The sequence below is a fragment of the Eurosta solidaginis genome, chromosome 1, assembly GCF_040869045.1.
Source record: "Eurosta solidaginis isolate ZX-2024a chromosome 1, ASM4086904v1, whole genome shotgun sequence".
Classification (NCBI taxonomy): domain Eukaryota; kingdom Metazoa; phylum Arthropoda; class Insecta; order Diptera; family Tephritidae; genus Eurosta; species Eurosta solidaginis.
In genome coordinates this window covers 288,207,767-288,225,526 of record NC_090319.1, presented here as the reverse complement: position 1 = coordinate 288,225,526, position 17,760 = coordinate 288,207,767, and the positions used below count along the sequence as shown (strand labels likewise).

The 17,760-nt window shown below is 40.5% G+C and overlaps 1 protein-coding gene across 2 annotated transcripts in view; it reads right to left on the bottom strand.

Annotated features, from left to right (window-relative positions):
* sqd (RNA-binding protein squid) overlaps window positions 1–5,251 on the bottom strand; it is a 53,976-nt gene extending 48,725 nt beyond the window's left edge. For both annotated transcript variants that reach the window (XM_067761088.1, XM_067761089.1), the window contains exon 1: window positions 4,964–5,251. In XM_067761088.1, the coding sequence (XP_067617189.1) occupies window positions 4,964–5,097 (134 nt within the window). In that variant the 5' untranslated portion in view covers window positions 5,098–5,251. The remainder of the gene's footprint in view (window positions 1–4,963) is intronic.
* Window positions 5,252–17,760: the final 12,509 nt, after the last annotated feature.

Sequence of the window (17,760 nt, the reverse complement as noted above, 5' to 3'; positions counted from 1 at the left end):
AAATAATATACATGATAATTTTTCTCGGTTATTCATTTTAACGGACAACATGGCTCAGAAGATTTATTATGTATGTAAATGTATAATAAAGTATAATAAAAGTATAAATCGTAAAAGCGTATTGATCTCATTGCCATCTTGATTTTATAAGCACTTACAATAACGTTAATAAAAACAGTTACCAATACAGCTGGGAGAGTAAAATTTACTTCAAATACTTATATATTACTAACTATTTTTCCTAAATTTTTCTTTATAAAGGTATGCATAAAAATGATAGAGTATACTGTAGTAAGATATATAATTAACAATTCTATGGAGATGATGTGACAGTTTATTTTTATTTTTTTAATTATTATACTAGATTTAGTAATATCTAACAAAATTTTGCCAGAGATCCAACTATTTGATATGTACATATAAAGAAGCGCACTTATGTCATTTGCAAAATCGAATTATAATACAACAAAACCAAAGATATTTTTCTGAGCACAATATGTTTTGGATGTGTGTATGTATTAAATAAAGAAAAACAATATATACATAAGTATACACCCTGCAGGGAGTTTTGTAGCCGACTTCAATAATAGAGACCATTTATAATGCTAATTAAATCAAAGTTTACTCGAATTTCAGTGAGATAAATTAAAACAATATCAAAAATGCTCGGTTAATGTAGCATTTTTGGCTCGTTAATATGTTATACGGGTTTAGAGTTTTTTAGATTTATAATAGAAAAAAGTTAATAGTTTTGATTTCCCTGCAGGGCATAATGTAGCAAGTAACTATGTTAAGTAATATCACAAGCACACCTCAAGCGTCATATAACAAACTTATCTTTCTTCAAAAAGTATTAATATTCAAAGGATTCATTAAAAGTTGATAACTACAACAACAGCTGAGTGGAAGCACCTACTTCAGAAATTGTTAAAAAGCGGTCTATCTCGGCGAATGTTGAAAAACTTTTTAATTACCCATTTTGTTGTTATATATTGTTACCGCAGAAAGACTTGGTTATTTTATACGACAGCATGACATTGTGTGTTCGAGCTGCAGTTGTTGCAGTTTTATTCTTCGGAAAAGTTTGAACACCTGTGGCAGCTCTATCGCGTGTTCGTTGAATAAAATGATGACAATTTATTGATTATCACAAACAAATCAAAGGCAACATTAATATTTTCGCTGCGCTATATCAGCAAATAAGTAACAGTTTTCAATTTAGTAATATTTTAATATTACTGCTGTTATAATTTGGTGGCTCTAACACACACCGACACACTTAATAGTGCATGCATCGTTGATACGGGACAAATCCATCCGGTTTAAGGTCCATACTTAAATTAAGACAAGCCAAGCCATACCTTTATAATCAGCCCAATTCTAAACAAAACTTCCTTGCGAGGAATGTATCAAAATAGTTTAAGTTTACTTTTTCTTTTATTAAAAAGGAATAACTTGTACAAATTTATGCTAAAATACATTAACGTTTTACCATAAAACTCTTTTTTTTTGGCCAAAAGTATATAAATAAGCAACGGAAGAGTTCTTAGTAAATTTGAAGCCGCCATCCAGAAATTGCGCAGAACGCTTCTATTGATTTTAGCATATGACGAAAGAGGTATTCAAATCTGCATGGCCGACAGAAAATTGTTTTGCTGAATGGAAACAGCCAACTCCAGTGGATTTGTGTTATCGCGCAATCTTCTTCTTATGATCCTCTGTTGGTGTTGGTATGACACCAATTCGTTACTGTTGTTGTAGCGATAAGGACACTCCCCGAAGGCCTTGGGGAGTGTTATCGAGTTGATGGTCCTTTGCCGGATGCAGATCCGGTACGTTCCGGTACGTTCCGGTACCAAGCCCGACCATATCGGAAACGATTTGTTATGACCACATGCGACCTTCTAGGCCACACCGCCCTCCCACCCCCTAGATCCATGAGGACTTCGGGGTCGCCAATGCCTCGTCTGTTAATGGAACAGGATTCGCCGCGGATAGTTGAGGTTGACAATTGGGTTTGGAGAAGCTATGTATTACGCTGGCAACCTGAAAGGGCTGCGCTACACAAACCCCTTGTATCCGGTATTTTAGTCGCCTTTTACGACAGGAATACCTACCGCTGGTATATTCTAAGCCCCTAACCAGCTGGGCCCCAATTCGTTACTCATTTCAGTCAATATGAAATGCAATATTATGGTTTATTTATTTTTTACTTCTACATTTTAAACAAATTCACAACAATAACAAATCTTTCAATTTGTTAAACAAAAAACAAAAAAACAAAAAAAAATATATAAATAAATAAATAAATAAATAAATAAATAAATAAATAGTTTATGCACCACTGACCATTCCGAGTGAAATATGACTGTTTTATATAAATTTTGTGGATAATTAGTAGGCGGTTCGTTAAAGGAATTTTATTTATCACTCCCTTTAAATTATAAATTATACTACCTTAAGAAATTGTTAAAATTGATGCATTTTCATCACCCGATGGAAAATAAAAAAACTGCCCATGTCCATGGTTCAGGTCCAGCTTGATCAAGAGTTAGGAGTAAAAGCAAATTAAAGGAGTAGCCAGCGCGCAAAATCCGTTGGGATGAGGGGCGAAGCTATCTTGGCAAAAATAATTGAAATTTTGTTTTGGAGGAGCATCCATTTTATTAATTTCTTATTAATTTTAAATTTTGACCCCTCATGCAGTCTTGCGTGATATAGTTAAAATATATTGGCATTAAAATTTAATAAGAGCAATTCAAAAAACGACCAAAATTTAAGGATTGCTCTTAAGACAAGTCCAAGAATTTTGGGAAAGGTGTCAAAAAACGAGTTTTCGGCCCACGACTGCGAATCAAAAAATTAAAATTCCAATTCTGTCAAGCTATATTTGCAAAAGTTCGTCATCACCTCTTGACCTAAAAAAATTTGTTTCCGCTTGCAGAGTCGCGACCCCGGGTCCATTCTTTGGGCATGTATTAAGAGTGGCATGCTGTTGTATAAAATTACAACACTTTTATTACATTTAAGGAAGCTTCACGAATGTGGGTAGTAGTTTGGAACTTTATGACCACTAAAACTTTGTAGTCCACACAACTTGCGCATGTTTGGAATAAGTTAAACCAAATTCGAATTTCACTTAGGTAAAAATAGAAAGTTTCATAGGGAAGTGATAGACGTAAATCAGCAATCGAGCAGAAATTAATGTATAGAACAGAGGAATGTAGAACATCACAATTTAGTCAATCTCAACCGCATTTACGTTGTTGTTGTTGTTATTGTAACGATCAAGATTCTCCGAAGGTAGTGTTATCGATTTTGACGTTCCTTTTTCGTATATAGATCCGGTACGTTCGTGTACCAAGCAGCATTGGTACTATTCCGACCATCTCAGGAAGGACTTAGTATGCCCATATTGAACTTTCTAGGCCGTACCCCGCCCCCTGTCCACCATCTCCACTAGTTCCATGAATAACTTGGAGTCGCCAGATCCTCGCCTGGAGGGGTGAATGACCTAGAAGTTTCAATGTGGCCATACTTTATTGTTCCCAAGATGATAGCGTTTGTACCACAATGGTGCTTGTTACCGGGACGTACCGGGACAAGATTCCCGAGATGGCCGGGATAGTACCTTAATGGTGCTTTGTTACCGGAACGTGTCGGATCAACAACAAGATTGCCCTTAATAAATAATAAAATCTAATTTCAAATATTCAGAGTTGGCACTAACTCTCCTTTCACTTGGTACCAGATCGACATCTCGATAAAACAGTAATTCCATCTTCCCTCAATAACACCGACGTCGCTATTTTTTTCGGTAACGTTTTAAAAGACGATGTACCACCTAATTTTTGTCAAAAGTGATCAAAGGAGGTATCAGTTTTCAGAATCCGAAAGAGGAAACCAAAAATTTTTTTCTTTCGAAAGATATTTACAAAAAAACCGTAAAATAAGCCCGGGAAGGTTGGAAATATGGGGCCCGATCCATAGTTTATTTTTTTTTTCATAGACCACATTTCTGCGTTGGCGGTTTCGGACGCGATTTAAAAAAAATAACCCTGGTGGGTTTTTTTCAACTAAGAAACACTTGCAACAATTTTGCTATTAACGTTACCACACACGCACTCACGACGATGTGAACCAAAAGTTATGCCAACACCGGCCGCGCTCAAAAAAATTACATGCAGAATAAATATAACATTTTCTTTTATGCCGCCATTTTTTCAATAACACCGTCTATGCAAAGAAATTATAGGGATAGGATTAAGTGAATTTGGGTCTATAACAAAGTAGATAAAATAAGCACATATAAGTGTCAGATAGACCGCGTTTCTGCAATTCTACACATGTAGATATGCGCAAAAAGTACTCTACTTAACCTCACTTTTTGGTGAAATTGAATGATAATGGAAAATGTGACCATGTACATACAATGTATAGAAAAATGTACAAATTACAATATGATACACATATTTCTGCCTTATACATACAGAATTGGCAAGATGTAGCGACGCATGCAGATAAAATAGTTTCAAACAAATGCTGCGCGCTTGCAACCAGGTTTTCATCTATTTTAAAGCATTTTCAACCTAATTAACAAGGCACTAAACACGTACTCAATATAAAAAAATTCAAGTAGCCATAGAAATGCTGAGACGTCCCAACAAAGTACAGTCAGACACGAGCAAAAACAGGGGACAAGATTCACACATTCTCGTAAAAATACTTCCCAGATGACAGACACAAATCCATAAAATAGACATAACGTAATTAAATGGGGTATCTTAACGTCTGCTCCCCTAAACTTAGCAAACATTTACGTAACACTTTAAATACATATATCCACGATTTTTAAAGCTTCTTAAACCTTTAGAAAATACTGAAATTAACGTTCAGACATATGCATACATATTATATAATATCGCCTTTTTCCGAAAAATTAATCAGCTTTAAATAGACTTACCTATCATCATCCCGTGCATTTGATTCGGCACCATTTGTGCCATTGGTGCCGGTACCATTCTCATCTTTTATGGTAACGTCTTTGGAGAAATCCTCACCGTTCATATCAACGTCGTTATTCTTCGAATCAGCCATTTTATATATTTTTAACAATAGCTACTGGGCGGGCGTACTTTAAATAAGAAAAAATTTAAAATATTACAACTTTTCAAGTTTTCTATGAATTATTAAAAAATTAGCAGACTCGTGGCTAGCTGTAGTGACTTCTATAATGGCCGGAAGAGACAAACACGAAAAGTTATTGTTCGTACACGCTTGCTGAATGTGGATATCACGTGCTGAATTTGTACAACTATAGTTGTCCCCTGTTGCCTTCTCGTTCTAATTGCAAGCGTAGTTGGCGGACTATTTGGTAAAACTAAAAGCTCGAACACATAACATTTTGTTGCCGCATCATGCGCTAACAGATAAGTAGATTGCTTGTGTTTGTAAGGGCAGTGACAAATAGCCTAATTGTCTATTACACGATGAGGCAAAACTTTCAACATTTGCGTTCCGATGAAACCTTATTTTATTAAGTGCGGAATCCCATACATTTTTAATGGAAAGGGTACTTGTGGCAGGGTTTAAAGAAATAATAATATTAGTTCGATAATTTGTTCGAACTTTATGGAGCGATTCGGGAAAAAAAATTACAAAAAAAAAATAACAGGCGTCCTTGACCTGTTGCTCAACTCCCTAACTGTGGAAAACTAAAATATGTATACTTATAGAAAACTCATTTGCACATTTTAAATTTTCATGCGATTCTTTAAAGTATTGTTCACATTGGCGCATAGTCATAGTCAGAATAAAATAGGTTTTATATTTAGATGCAGCTTTTTTGACAGATAGCTCATAGCAAATTATGTCAAAAAGCTGCAACTAAATTTAAAACCTATTTTATTTTGACTCTGAATATGAGCCATTGCTTTTATTGTTATTGTGTTCTATGTTTCACTTATATGTATTACCTCTACAAATAGTGTGTGTCCACAATTCACCGCAACCGATTCAGCTTTAACTTATACACTATGGTCAACAGAGGATTGTGTCTCCACTTTTCGGTACAACATATTCTGTAGCTAGTTGCCGCTAGATGGGTCTCCTAGGTATTATATGTGAGGATAAGCGTTTGTTTACGAACAAACGTAGACGTATATACGGGCAAAAAAACACGGCAATACTTCATGCTAAACGTTCAATATATATCGTGACCCAGGGCTGGCGCAAATCCTTGGACTGAACCCTCCCAGAGGGTGCCGGCTGGTAATATGCACAACAGTTTCCCCTTCCAGGCGAGTGCTAGCTAAGTTTAGGAATCATCTCCATTTGTGCCCCAGCTCCTTAATAGCTTAGGCATATGGAAATGGTTTTAAAACGTGGCCTCAAGGTGGGAACTGGACCACGCCCAGTTGAAAAGGTGGTCCACCCCTAATCCAGGGTGTTATGCGATTCCATGCCCATTGGATGGTTTGAAGTCAGGGGCATCCGACTGTATTCTTACGAAGCCTCCCGGATACCGGTCCACATCCGGGAGTAACGGCGACTTGCTGCGGTATGGGGCTCTACCGCAGTCGACCGCATTGTTTCCCCTATCCCTTTAACTTCAGGCTGCCGAACGGTCTCACCTTAGTAGGCAGCTAAAGAACAAGATTTGTAATGAGTAACAAAAACCTGGCCTCGGATCCTCGGGTAAAGATGCCGCCCTTGGACTAGGCATTAAAAAAGTCCACAGTCCTTCACGGCAACAAAAAAATCTTCGGCCACCTGTGTAAGCTAGCGGAAGAACTAAACACCTTGAGGGCAAGTCCAATTCCGCAGCAGCCGGCAAAGCTAGCCCCAAAGAGGGAAAGCAACGTCCGACTGAGCAAGCACAGGAGGCCGTCCCACGCCCGTACCGGGCACCTCTTTTCAGCAGGTGGCTGGTAACAGCACTAAATCCTCCACGGACAAAAGTACTGCCTCCACCGCTGCAAAGTTACCTCGCAAGCCGGCTGAACCCCTTGAGGGTTCCAAGGCAAATAAGCGAATCCCGACTTTGGTCCGCAATCAGCGGAAAATTCGCAATGCCGTCAAAATCGTTGAGAAACTTGGCAACTCTCCCAGCGACAAGTTGACGGCAGAGCAAAAAAGTTCTCTGGCCTGGGCCAGGAAGATTATTGCTGCCAAGAAGAGCAGCAACAACAACCCCACCCCTTCCCCTTCTGCCACCAAACTAACTTGTGACCCGAAGATGCCGGCCCTTAAGAGACAAAGGTCTATGGGAAATGCCTCGAGCGATCCCAAAAGTCACCGGCCTTCGGCCTCTACTCCCCCTGCCCTGACCAAAACCTTCAGCGAGGCGGCTAAGGCCAACTTTACGCTGGCGGTTTTGAACCGCGGTCACCCGGATGGGAACATGACCCCGGATAACTGGAAGGATGTCCTTAACAGCCTTCTCAAGATCTTTAAGGACATCATGACCAAGCATCCGGGGCCGGCTCCCACTATCCGTGATGCCGGCTGGTGCCAGGGTAGGGTCAAGCTTGTTTCTTGCGCCGATGAGCGCTCGTGCAAGCTCTACAAACTCGCCATAGCTTCGCTAGGACAGCTGTGGTCTGGGGCCAGGTTGGATGCGGTCGGTGTGGAAGAAATTCCGAACAGACCGAGAGCCTGGGCCTGGGTCCCGGACGGCCTAGCGGATCCTGGCGAGATCCTTGATACCATCACGGAGTCGAATCCGGGGCTACCTTCGAGCGATTTTAGGATAGTCCGGGTCGGCGAGACAAGGGCGAAGCAGCGTTATGTTGGTTTCATCATAAACGAGGCTTCTCTCCCTTAGCTTGACGAATGTGGTGGAGTATTAAGCTACGGCTTCTACTCCATCACGTTGAAAATTGGACGGGATGGTGCGAAGGAGGAAACACCGGACGAGGGTGAGCCTGTACCGCAGGGCGAGGGGTCAGACAGAAACACCCCGAGTGGATCTGCTGCCCATGGCACTGGGGAAGGGACCGCCACCGCTCCGGAGGATCTGGTGATCGGGGATACCGCCTCGAGCGAATCCGCAATCGCCACAATGAATCTCACGGACCCATGCAACACCTTGAGTGGACATGGGGCCGATATCGAACTGGCACGCAGCACTCCGGATGCCGAGAGCGATACACTCTCGGTATCTGAGTTTGCGGGCCAGTTCTTTACGGGCATGGACGAGCAGCTTTTGCTGGAATCCGACCCGTCGGATGCCGAATTCGACGATACTATCGTAGAGGAGGCATTCGACGATGCGGATCAGCAGAGGATGGACGTCGATGCCACAAACGAATCGTAACGGGCGCACAGGTACTACAGATAAACCTGCACCATTCTAAGGCAGCCTCGGCTGCCCTAATATTACGCCTCAGCACTACGCATGAGGACGTCGTTCTAGTCCAGGAGCCTTAGGTCGTTGGCAGCAAGGTCTGTGGACTCTTTTCTAAGGACTACCGGCTGGTGACACCGCCCGTGACAGGTAGAATCAGATCTTGTATTCTAGTAAAGAAAAATCTAGTATTTATTTTACTATCTCTTTTTAGCGACGAGGACTTTACCTGTATTAGCCTCGAGCTACAGGGGCAAACAATCTGGCTGATGTCCGCATATCTATCGCACGATCGCCCAACTTCTGTGCAGGACCGGCTCTGCAAAGCGGTACGGGAGGCTCACAGTAAAGGGTTCCCGATAATAATTGGGGCCGATGCCAATGCACATCACACTGCTTGGGGCTCTACCGACATTAACAGTAGGGGTGAGTCTCTTTTTGATTCTATTATAAGTAACAATCTAAGTATATGCAACTCTGGAGACAAACCAACTTTCATCACCTCAAATAGGAAGGAGGTTCTAGATGTTACTCTAGTTTCTGGGGCATTCTCTGACATTGTCAAAAATTGGAGAGTTTCCAACGAAAACTCCTACTCTGATCATATGTATATCGTTTTCACTCTGCTCTTGCGTACACCGCCTTCCTTGCAGGAATAGGAGACGTACGGACTGGAACCTTTATAAAAAAAGTCCTATCCTCTACTCTCCTAAAGAACGCTTCTCACGGTAGGCCGAGCCTACCGCTAACAACTGATGAAGCGCCTCCTTTAGACACAACATTTGCTTCTCTCGGTGAGCTAAACTCATCGTCAAAAATAGAAGAAGCAGTAGATCTTATCACCAAATCTTGTAACGCTGCCTTCACAGTAGCCTGCCGGGAGATTAAGGTGAGGGGTAAGAAGAAACCCTATTGGTGGAACCAAGAAATCTCCGAGCAGATTAAAAACAGCAGAAAACTTTTTAACGAGGCTAAGCGCACGGGAATCTGGTCCCATTATAGGGACGCCCTAAAATCTTTTAAGAAGTTAATCCAGAAGGCCAAAAGGGACTCCTGGAAGAGCTTCACTAATGACATCGAAGAAGTCCCAGAGGCCAATCGCCTACGAAAGGTCCTCTCCAAAAACCCCATACCTCCAAGCTGCATTCGCACAACGAGCGGAGAATGGGCCACTTCTAGTACGGAAATTCTCGAAACCCTGATCAGCACTCACTTTCCGGGCTGCAGATTTCAACCATACATCTTAACCACGCAATCTAATCCAGGGCCATTTCAACCCCTGGACCACATTGTAAGTGAAAAAGGAGTTATCTGGGCAATCAAGTCCTTTAAACCCTTGAAATCTCCGGGAACGGATGGAATATTTCCCGCTGAATTGCAAGCCGCAAGCGATCTTATAAGCCCGCTGCTAGCTAAAATCTACAAGGCTTGCCTCAACCTGGTCTATATCCCCACGGAATGGACCAAGGCAAAGGCAGTCTTCATGCCCAAAGGAGGCAGGATATCGGGCAACAGTCCAAAGGATTTCAGACCAATAAGTCTGACCTCCTTCCTCCTAAAAGTTCTAGAACGATTGCTGGACGTCTACATTAGACGATCGGCAAATAAGGCACTCATCTCCAACAACCAACACGCCTACTCTAAGGGCAAATCCGTAGAGACAGCTCTACATGCTATCACTACTAAGATAGAGAAGGGTCTTGCCTTTAAAGAATTTACGCCAGGTATCTTTCTCGACATAGAAGGAGCCTTAAACAACGTTCTCCCAACAGCGGTCACAAAATCTCAACGTTCTTTAGGGGTGGAAGAGCCTCTTGTGAAGTTCGTCGAGCTCCTCCTAAACAAGAGAATCATTATCTCTGAGCTGGGCAGCTCATCGTTAATAAGGTATACCAACAGAGGAACCCCCCAGGGGGGCGTTCTTTCTCCTCTACTATGGAACCTGACGGTGAACGCTCTGTTATCTATACTACAGCCCACCGGATGCCAAGTCATTGCATATGCCGACGACATAGCCTTGACAGTTACCGGCAAACACCTTCCGGTGCTTGGCGAACTCCTGCAAAATGCTCTTAATCTAACAAACACATGGTCTATGGAATGCGGACTCAGCATCAGCAGTGAAAAAACTGAGATGGTGCTTTTTACCCGCAAACGCAGTATACCGGAATTTACCCTCCCATCCCTAAACGGGAAGGAAATCAAACTCTCTACCGAGGTTAAATATCTTGGAGTTATTCTAAACAGGAAGCTTGACTGGAAGCGAAATGTGGAGGAACGATCCAGGAAAGCCACAATGGCTCTCTACGCTTGTAAGTCGGCAATCGGAAAAAGGTGGGGTCTCCAGCCACGCATAGTCCATTGGATCTATACGGCAGTGGTGAGACCCATACTCTTCTACGCCGTCACCGTATGGTGGACGGCACTCGATATCGAATCTAACAGGAGTAAAGTAAGGAGAGTGCAGAAGATGGCGGCAATGCTCACCAGCGGTGCCCTTCCCTCCACTCCCACCAAAGCTCTTGAAACCATATTATTCCTTCTCCCAACTGATCTATATGGTAGATACTGTGCCCCCTGCAACGGGACGAGGCTCAACGCTATCGAACCATGGAGGGATTGCAGGTTTGGTCACACCCGGATCCTGAAGCAAGTCCCTTAAACCTTCTTGAAATTGGACCATACAACATCGCCCCCTTGCTGGGACAACAAATTTTCCACAAGAATCCCAGAGAGGAACGAGTGGCCAAACGGCGTAGAGGCGGGATCACACGAAATCTCCGTTTTTACAGATGGCTCTAAACTAAACAACAGAGTCGGCAGCGGGATATTCTCGGAGAAGCTCAATCTAAGCGAGAGCTTTCGCCTACCTGATCACTGCAGTGTTTTTCAGGCTGAACTCATAGCTATCTGGGAAGCAGCCCGCTATCTTGCTAACCTGCAGGTAACCAATTCTATTTCAATTTTCTCTGACAGCCAAGCTGCCATAAAATCCCTGCAATGCAGTAACACCTCGTCACTAGTGGCATTGAAGTGCAGAGAAACCCTCAACAAACTAGCTGAAAATTGCAACCTAAGCATAATATGGGTTCCTGGCCACTGTGACATCTCAGGAAACTGCGCTGCAGATGAGCTAGCTAGGGAAGGCACCAACTTGCAAACAACAACCTCCGCTGATTGGGCCAGCCCTCCTCTAAACACTTGCAAATACCACCTGCGATCTCTTTTCACGGATCAGACAAACGCCAGATGGGCGAGGGAACCTACACGTAGTATATCCAAGCAAATCTGGCCTAAGCTGGATGAAAAGAGATCGCGATCGGTGATATTATTAAACCGTATCTCTATAAGCCCACTAGTGGGCCTTCTTACAGGTCACTGTGTAATGGGCCCTCACGGTGCCTATATGGGCCTGCAGACAAATGACTTCTGCCGCAGCTGTAGGGACGAGGAGGAGATAGAAAGCGTTGAGTACTATCTGTGCCACTGTCCCGCACTGTCAAAAACCAGGTACCAATGCCTCCACAGACACTTTTGGGTGCCTTGCGGAGCTTGAATATATAAACCCAAACGATATCTTGCGTTTCATTAGGCAAACGCGCTGGTTTAGCCTCACTGGGGTCTAAACTCTCCTCTTCTTCGAAAGTAGGGTAATAGGAAATAGGGGCCCCCCGCCTGGTAGCACAACGGGCCACAACGACCTACGTGAGTCTCCGCTCGGACAGCGGAGGCAGCCACTCTGACCTAACCTAACCTATAGTGACCCAGTATTGACAAGATTGCCTCATCATGTGACACTCGCCAAACGCATGGTACCCTTTCATACTATACAATTCTTGAATTCAAGTCTGTGACATCATTAGCACGGTGAAATACATATAAATCTTAATACAAATTCCATTTACTTTGTTCTTATAAATGGATGTACTCACGTCAAAATCGTACTGTGCCGGAAGTTGAAATTCCGGCGGTCAGCCATTTCTAGTTTCGCCATGATCCGTACCGTGAAGTCCATGGCGGAACTATACAAAGTGGCAGCACGGACAGCTGATTTGTATATTTTTAAGTTGATTGGATACATCAACTTCCGGCGGAGTACGATTTTGACATAAGTCCATCGAATTTAAGCTGGAGTCATTGGTGCCGTATGTCGTATCGCTGTATCCGTATCCCTAAAGCTGGAGACATTGGTGCTTTATCGGTAAACGTATCGGTAACCTTATAACAGCTGATTCGACCAACCTTATGAGAATCAATGCAATCGATTATTGGTGCCGCTAAGGTCGTAACCGTATCGTAGCCAACCAATTGGGTTTTGGTTTACCGTCGTAACGATAAACAGCTGATTACGTTAGGGATACGGATACAGCGATACGACATACGGCACAAATGACTCCAGCTTAACGTATTCAGCTGTTTATCGTTACGACGGTAAACCAAAACCCAATTGGTTGGCTACGATACGGTTACGACCTTAGCGGCGCCAATAATCGATTGCATTGATTCTCATAAGGTTGGTCGAATCAGCTGCTAAAGGGTTACCGATACGGTTACCGATAAAGCACCAATGTCTCCAGCTTTACAAAACAAAGTACGTGGAACTTTTATTTAAGTTTGTAGGTATGTCACATTGCTGCCACCTTTTCGCGCGCAAACGAAACGTATACGAGTGTAAAAAAAGTTTAATAATTTTTGTTCCAATTTTATACTTTAGCAGTCGACCGTTTTCTGTCGACTTTAAATAAATAAATAAAAATCTCTAACCGTATCTGGTTCATGTTTCATTGGAACCCGAGGTATTTCACACATTGATAAAATTAGGTGCGAAAAGAAAGCACAAAAGGGAACGCCAAATGATGAATTTGAGATGAATTCATGCATGACGGAACAATAAAAGGTGGCATGCCCTGCAAAAATTGTTGGATTACGTGTTCCATTTTCTTCATGTTGGAGTACTCTAACAATATCCCTTTGCAATGCGTTTGCGGACCACCATCAGCCGATCATTGCTCGTTTTTTAACGACAGTGATCACGACACGATGACGATCGAACAGAGTTGCCAAAAGTAAAATATTTCATGCAAATAACTTATAATAAAATTTTACTTTGGCAACTCTGATAAAATGCAACAGCGCACTGCTTTTATGTATACATACTAAAGTATGTAGAGAGAAATATTAGTTTCTTTATTCACGCAAATGCCAAATAACATAAGATTATTCGTAGTATAAAATATAAAAGTTGTATTGCCCCTCTTCATTTACTTTCATTTTAAATTAAATTCACTTCGATAATTCTTTCCGACACAATTCCTCTTTAGTACTTTGGCATATGATCCCCTGTGGGTGCTCCATGGAGTACTACAGTGAAAGTACTTTGGAAAGTACTCTCTTGTATGTACTCTATGGAATACTAACAAACGAAGCGAGAGTGGGATCACCTACTCCTCTCCTAGGACATCGCAATGTTAATTGGAGCACATTTTTTGTATGAATACAGATTAGATTTGGAGCAGTCCTATACTCCTAAAGGAGTATTCCTTACATTATTTATAGAGTAATCTCGTTTTTTGAAGGGTGGTGACATACCAACAATCATAAATACAATTTCGATGTACTTTAGGGGGACTCATGAAAGCTTATAAACTTACAAGGTGTAAAATTATATCCATTTACACACACTGTTATATAAACGCACCTAGTAATATTCTTGATAAACTTGATTGTTTATCAGATGTATTATTGCCAAACAAAATTTTTTTGATTGTTTACAAATTAAAAAATGCCAAAATTAAATGAAAAATCAAAACTAAAAGTCTTTACTAAGATATTCTTCATAGTGTACCTATACCAAGTGTGTTCACTAAGCGATAAACGTCAAAAATACAAACAGCCTCGCTCACCTGATGGAAATCTCAGGTCTAGAGTCGCATTTTTGGTCTCAACGACAACATTTTTGACTACCAATCGTATCGACTTTTTCAATTTTTCAATCATTCGGCGCACTCGGTAATGGTATCCATTTTGAATTCGCTGTCATTCCGAATCCAGCGAGTGCCTGTCAGAATGCTTGACAGATAAGTCAACACACTTGTACTTGTACACTATGATATTCTTGTAAATGACTTGCTGATGTTGGAGATTTCTGATGAACATGCCTGCTGTAGTAATGGAACGAAATTTCGCTATTGGGGGCTGCATAGATGAATGGATTTGCAACTCTTTGTTTCGAGAGAGCGCTGTCAAAATGCACATTTTTTATAACATTTACCAATGATGCCACTCCAAACAAAAATGAATAGATCTGGAAATGGGGATTTTTGACATACATTTCGGCGATTATAGTTTCAATCATTTAATAAAATGATAGTCGTAAAATATATATTTCCTTAAAGTTATTTTACAATAATACGACTAGTTAGAGTTAAATATAAACAAATCTAAGTAAACTATCATTTCGATTAAATTAATTAGTCAAATATTGTAACGCATTTAACTCACAGTGAAAACCATATATTCTTTTGAAATTTCAGTAAATCGGACCTATGATATAATAGCTAACATTATTTAATGGATAGGGCTTATCCTACATGTCTGGCGTTCCAGGTTCTGTGATCAAAATGGACTGGTTGCATAGGGAGTTCATATTTACAAAACTTGTTTTTAGTGATAACTTTTGAATGGGAAATAATATTTACCCTCCGGCCTCGAACTAACAATACTTACACTAAAACAAGTATTTTTATCCTTGTTCCCATAATTTTTGAACGCTATTCTACAGTTGTAGGTCAAACTAAAGTTTACCAAAATTTTTGGCACGTTTTTCGTTTTGGCTGGCACATTTTTTGTTCTGGCACCCGCTTCAGCTGGCGCGAGGGATTTATCTGTGATTGTTGCCAGCAACAACTAGAAGATAAATCCCTCGTGAGATCGAAAATATGAGAGCTTAAGCAAAAGATTCGTATCAATCTAATCTATGGACAAATCGCTAATAGCTGTAGCCATTGCAATCCAAATATATCAGTGATTGGCGATTTTCCTTCTTCGATTCTTTTGAATGACAATCACCTCTGGCAGAATAACGGTAATAGCGATTGCGATTTCCCTTCAGCGTGAAATTCTAATACTAATAGTGATAGCGGCGATGCAATCATCGATAGTGAAATATCGTTCATTACTACTCATCTGTGTGCTTTACTTTACGACTGAGTAAAAAAGTTTATTGGATACAAAAAGGAACAATTTTCTCGAAAATTGGAAAAAAAAATATAGGTAACGTTTTACAAGACGGTGCACCACCAAATTTTTATCGAAAATTATCAAAGGTGGTATCAAAAGACGCGTCTCGACCTCCGTTTTAAGAATCGGAAATCAAAAATTTTATTTCTGTCGAAAGTTATTTACAAAAAACCGTAAAATGACCCCTAGAGGTTCCGAAATATAGAACACCTTTCTGCGTTGGCGGCCTGTGGCCGCGCTTATAAAAAATTACCCTGGGTGGATCCGACACCAGTTTCGGGATCAAAACTAAATGCGCGCAGAACACCTTTCTGCATTAGTGTGTGTGTGTGTACATCAAATGTGGCAAAAAACTACAACCGCATGGAAATTTGAACCGATTTTTGCATATATCTTTTGACAGAAATAAAAATTGAATTTTCGCTTTCGGATTCTTAAAACGGAGGTCGAGACGTGTCTTTTGATACGACCTTTGTTAAATTTCGATAAAAATTAGGTGGTGCACCGTCTTGTAAAACGTTACCGAAACTAATGCATGTGTTACTCATAAGTTAATACTTCTAGGCTGTAGCCGTTAACAGTTTTATAAAATTTGTGTTTTTGATGGAAAAATAAAAGAATTATAGAAACATATATCAGTCGTCTTATTGTAAACAGATTAACTCAAAATTTAAGTTTTTTGGGAGAATGCAATTCAAGTTTGTTAAATGGTTTGTTTGAATTCTCCGGTTAATTTCTAGGGCACTGAAGTGGGTGGCTAATTTTCTGCTAAAGAATATTTTTATAATAGTTTGAAGAATTTGCTATATTTTGCTCTCTGTATTTTTCATTAAAACTTTATTCACTTTACTATTCAAATATTATGCAGCCAAATACAACTTTCAGAATAAATTCATACGGAGTATTCCTGAATATATCAGTGTAGTATAATTTAGTAAATAAATCATATTTTTATGGTGTTACATATACAGATTTATTTCGGGTTGATTCATCTTAAAAATCAAACCATTTTCAATTAGCAAAATTTATAAAACAAAGATGCATAGACATCTATTTCAGCTAGTTTCATCTCATTGAGTGTAATACGAGTCTGAACATATTGTCGTCAGCCAGTTAATAATATATATCATAACATCTCAGAAAATTAGAATTTCACATTACATCAGTTTACAATAAAAAGTACATATTTTTTTCTTTTCGCTTGTTAAAATAAAGCGATCGCTATAGCTATAAAAAAGAGCCGCGATTCAAAAATAGCCATATCTATTTTCACTGATAGCTCAAAATCGCCATATCGTCCATCACTAGCCTGCTGTAATGTCTGCAAGGTTGCATTCCTTTGAGTTTACCGCGTTTACACAATGAAATGTGCGCGTAAATTTATACAAATTGTGTAAATGATTTTTCATACAAAATTTGACAGCTCGTTTACGCACTAGATAAATTTATACGTTTACACACTTTATAAGGCATTTATAAGGTTATATGAGTCCCCCTTTTGTTTAAATTCGATGGACAAATGTCAAAATCATACTGCGCTGGAGTTAAAAAAATGTATAATCAGCTGTCCCATGCTGCCACCTTGTATCGTTCCGCCATGAGGAAATGCGATCAACTCAGCTGTCAACGAACGATGCTGCATAGAAAATCGTATATCTTCGGGCCTTTTTTTTTTTGATACTCTTAAACATAGAAGAATTGATTTGCAACTCTTTGTTTCGAGAGAGCGCTGTCAAAATGCACATTTTTTATAACATTTATCAATTGCCGTCTTTCAGTGAGTTTTACAGCTCCGGCTCGCGCTCAATTCTCACGGGTTTGCTCTGGATCATTGAGAGACTTGAAAAGCAGATGTCGTGAAATGTTCGCACACGTGAAATGTGATAGGCAGATGTCGCCGCTGTTTTTCATTTAACTCATACAGCGAAAGGCTAAGCAGCGACATCTATTTTTGAAAAAGTGGGTATATTAAAGGCCACGTTGCCAACCTAAAAAGAAGTAATTAACAAACTATCTGGCTCACAAATTGAACCAGACTTCTATCTGGATTTATCTGGCTCAAATCGTTGTTGTTGCATTTACATGCAAAATTATTTATCTGGCTCAGGATTTTGCCACCGGATGATAGCTAACGATGGCAGTCCAAACAAAAATGAATAGATCTGAATATGGGG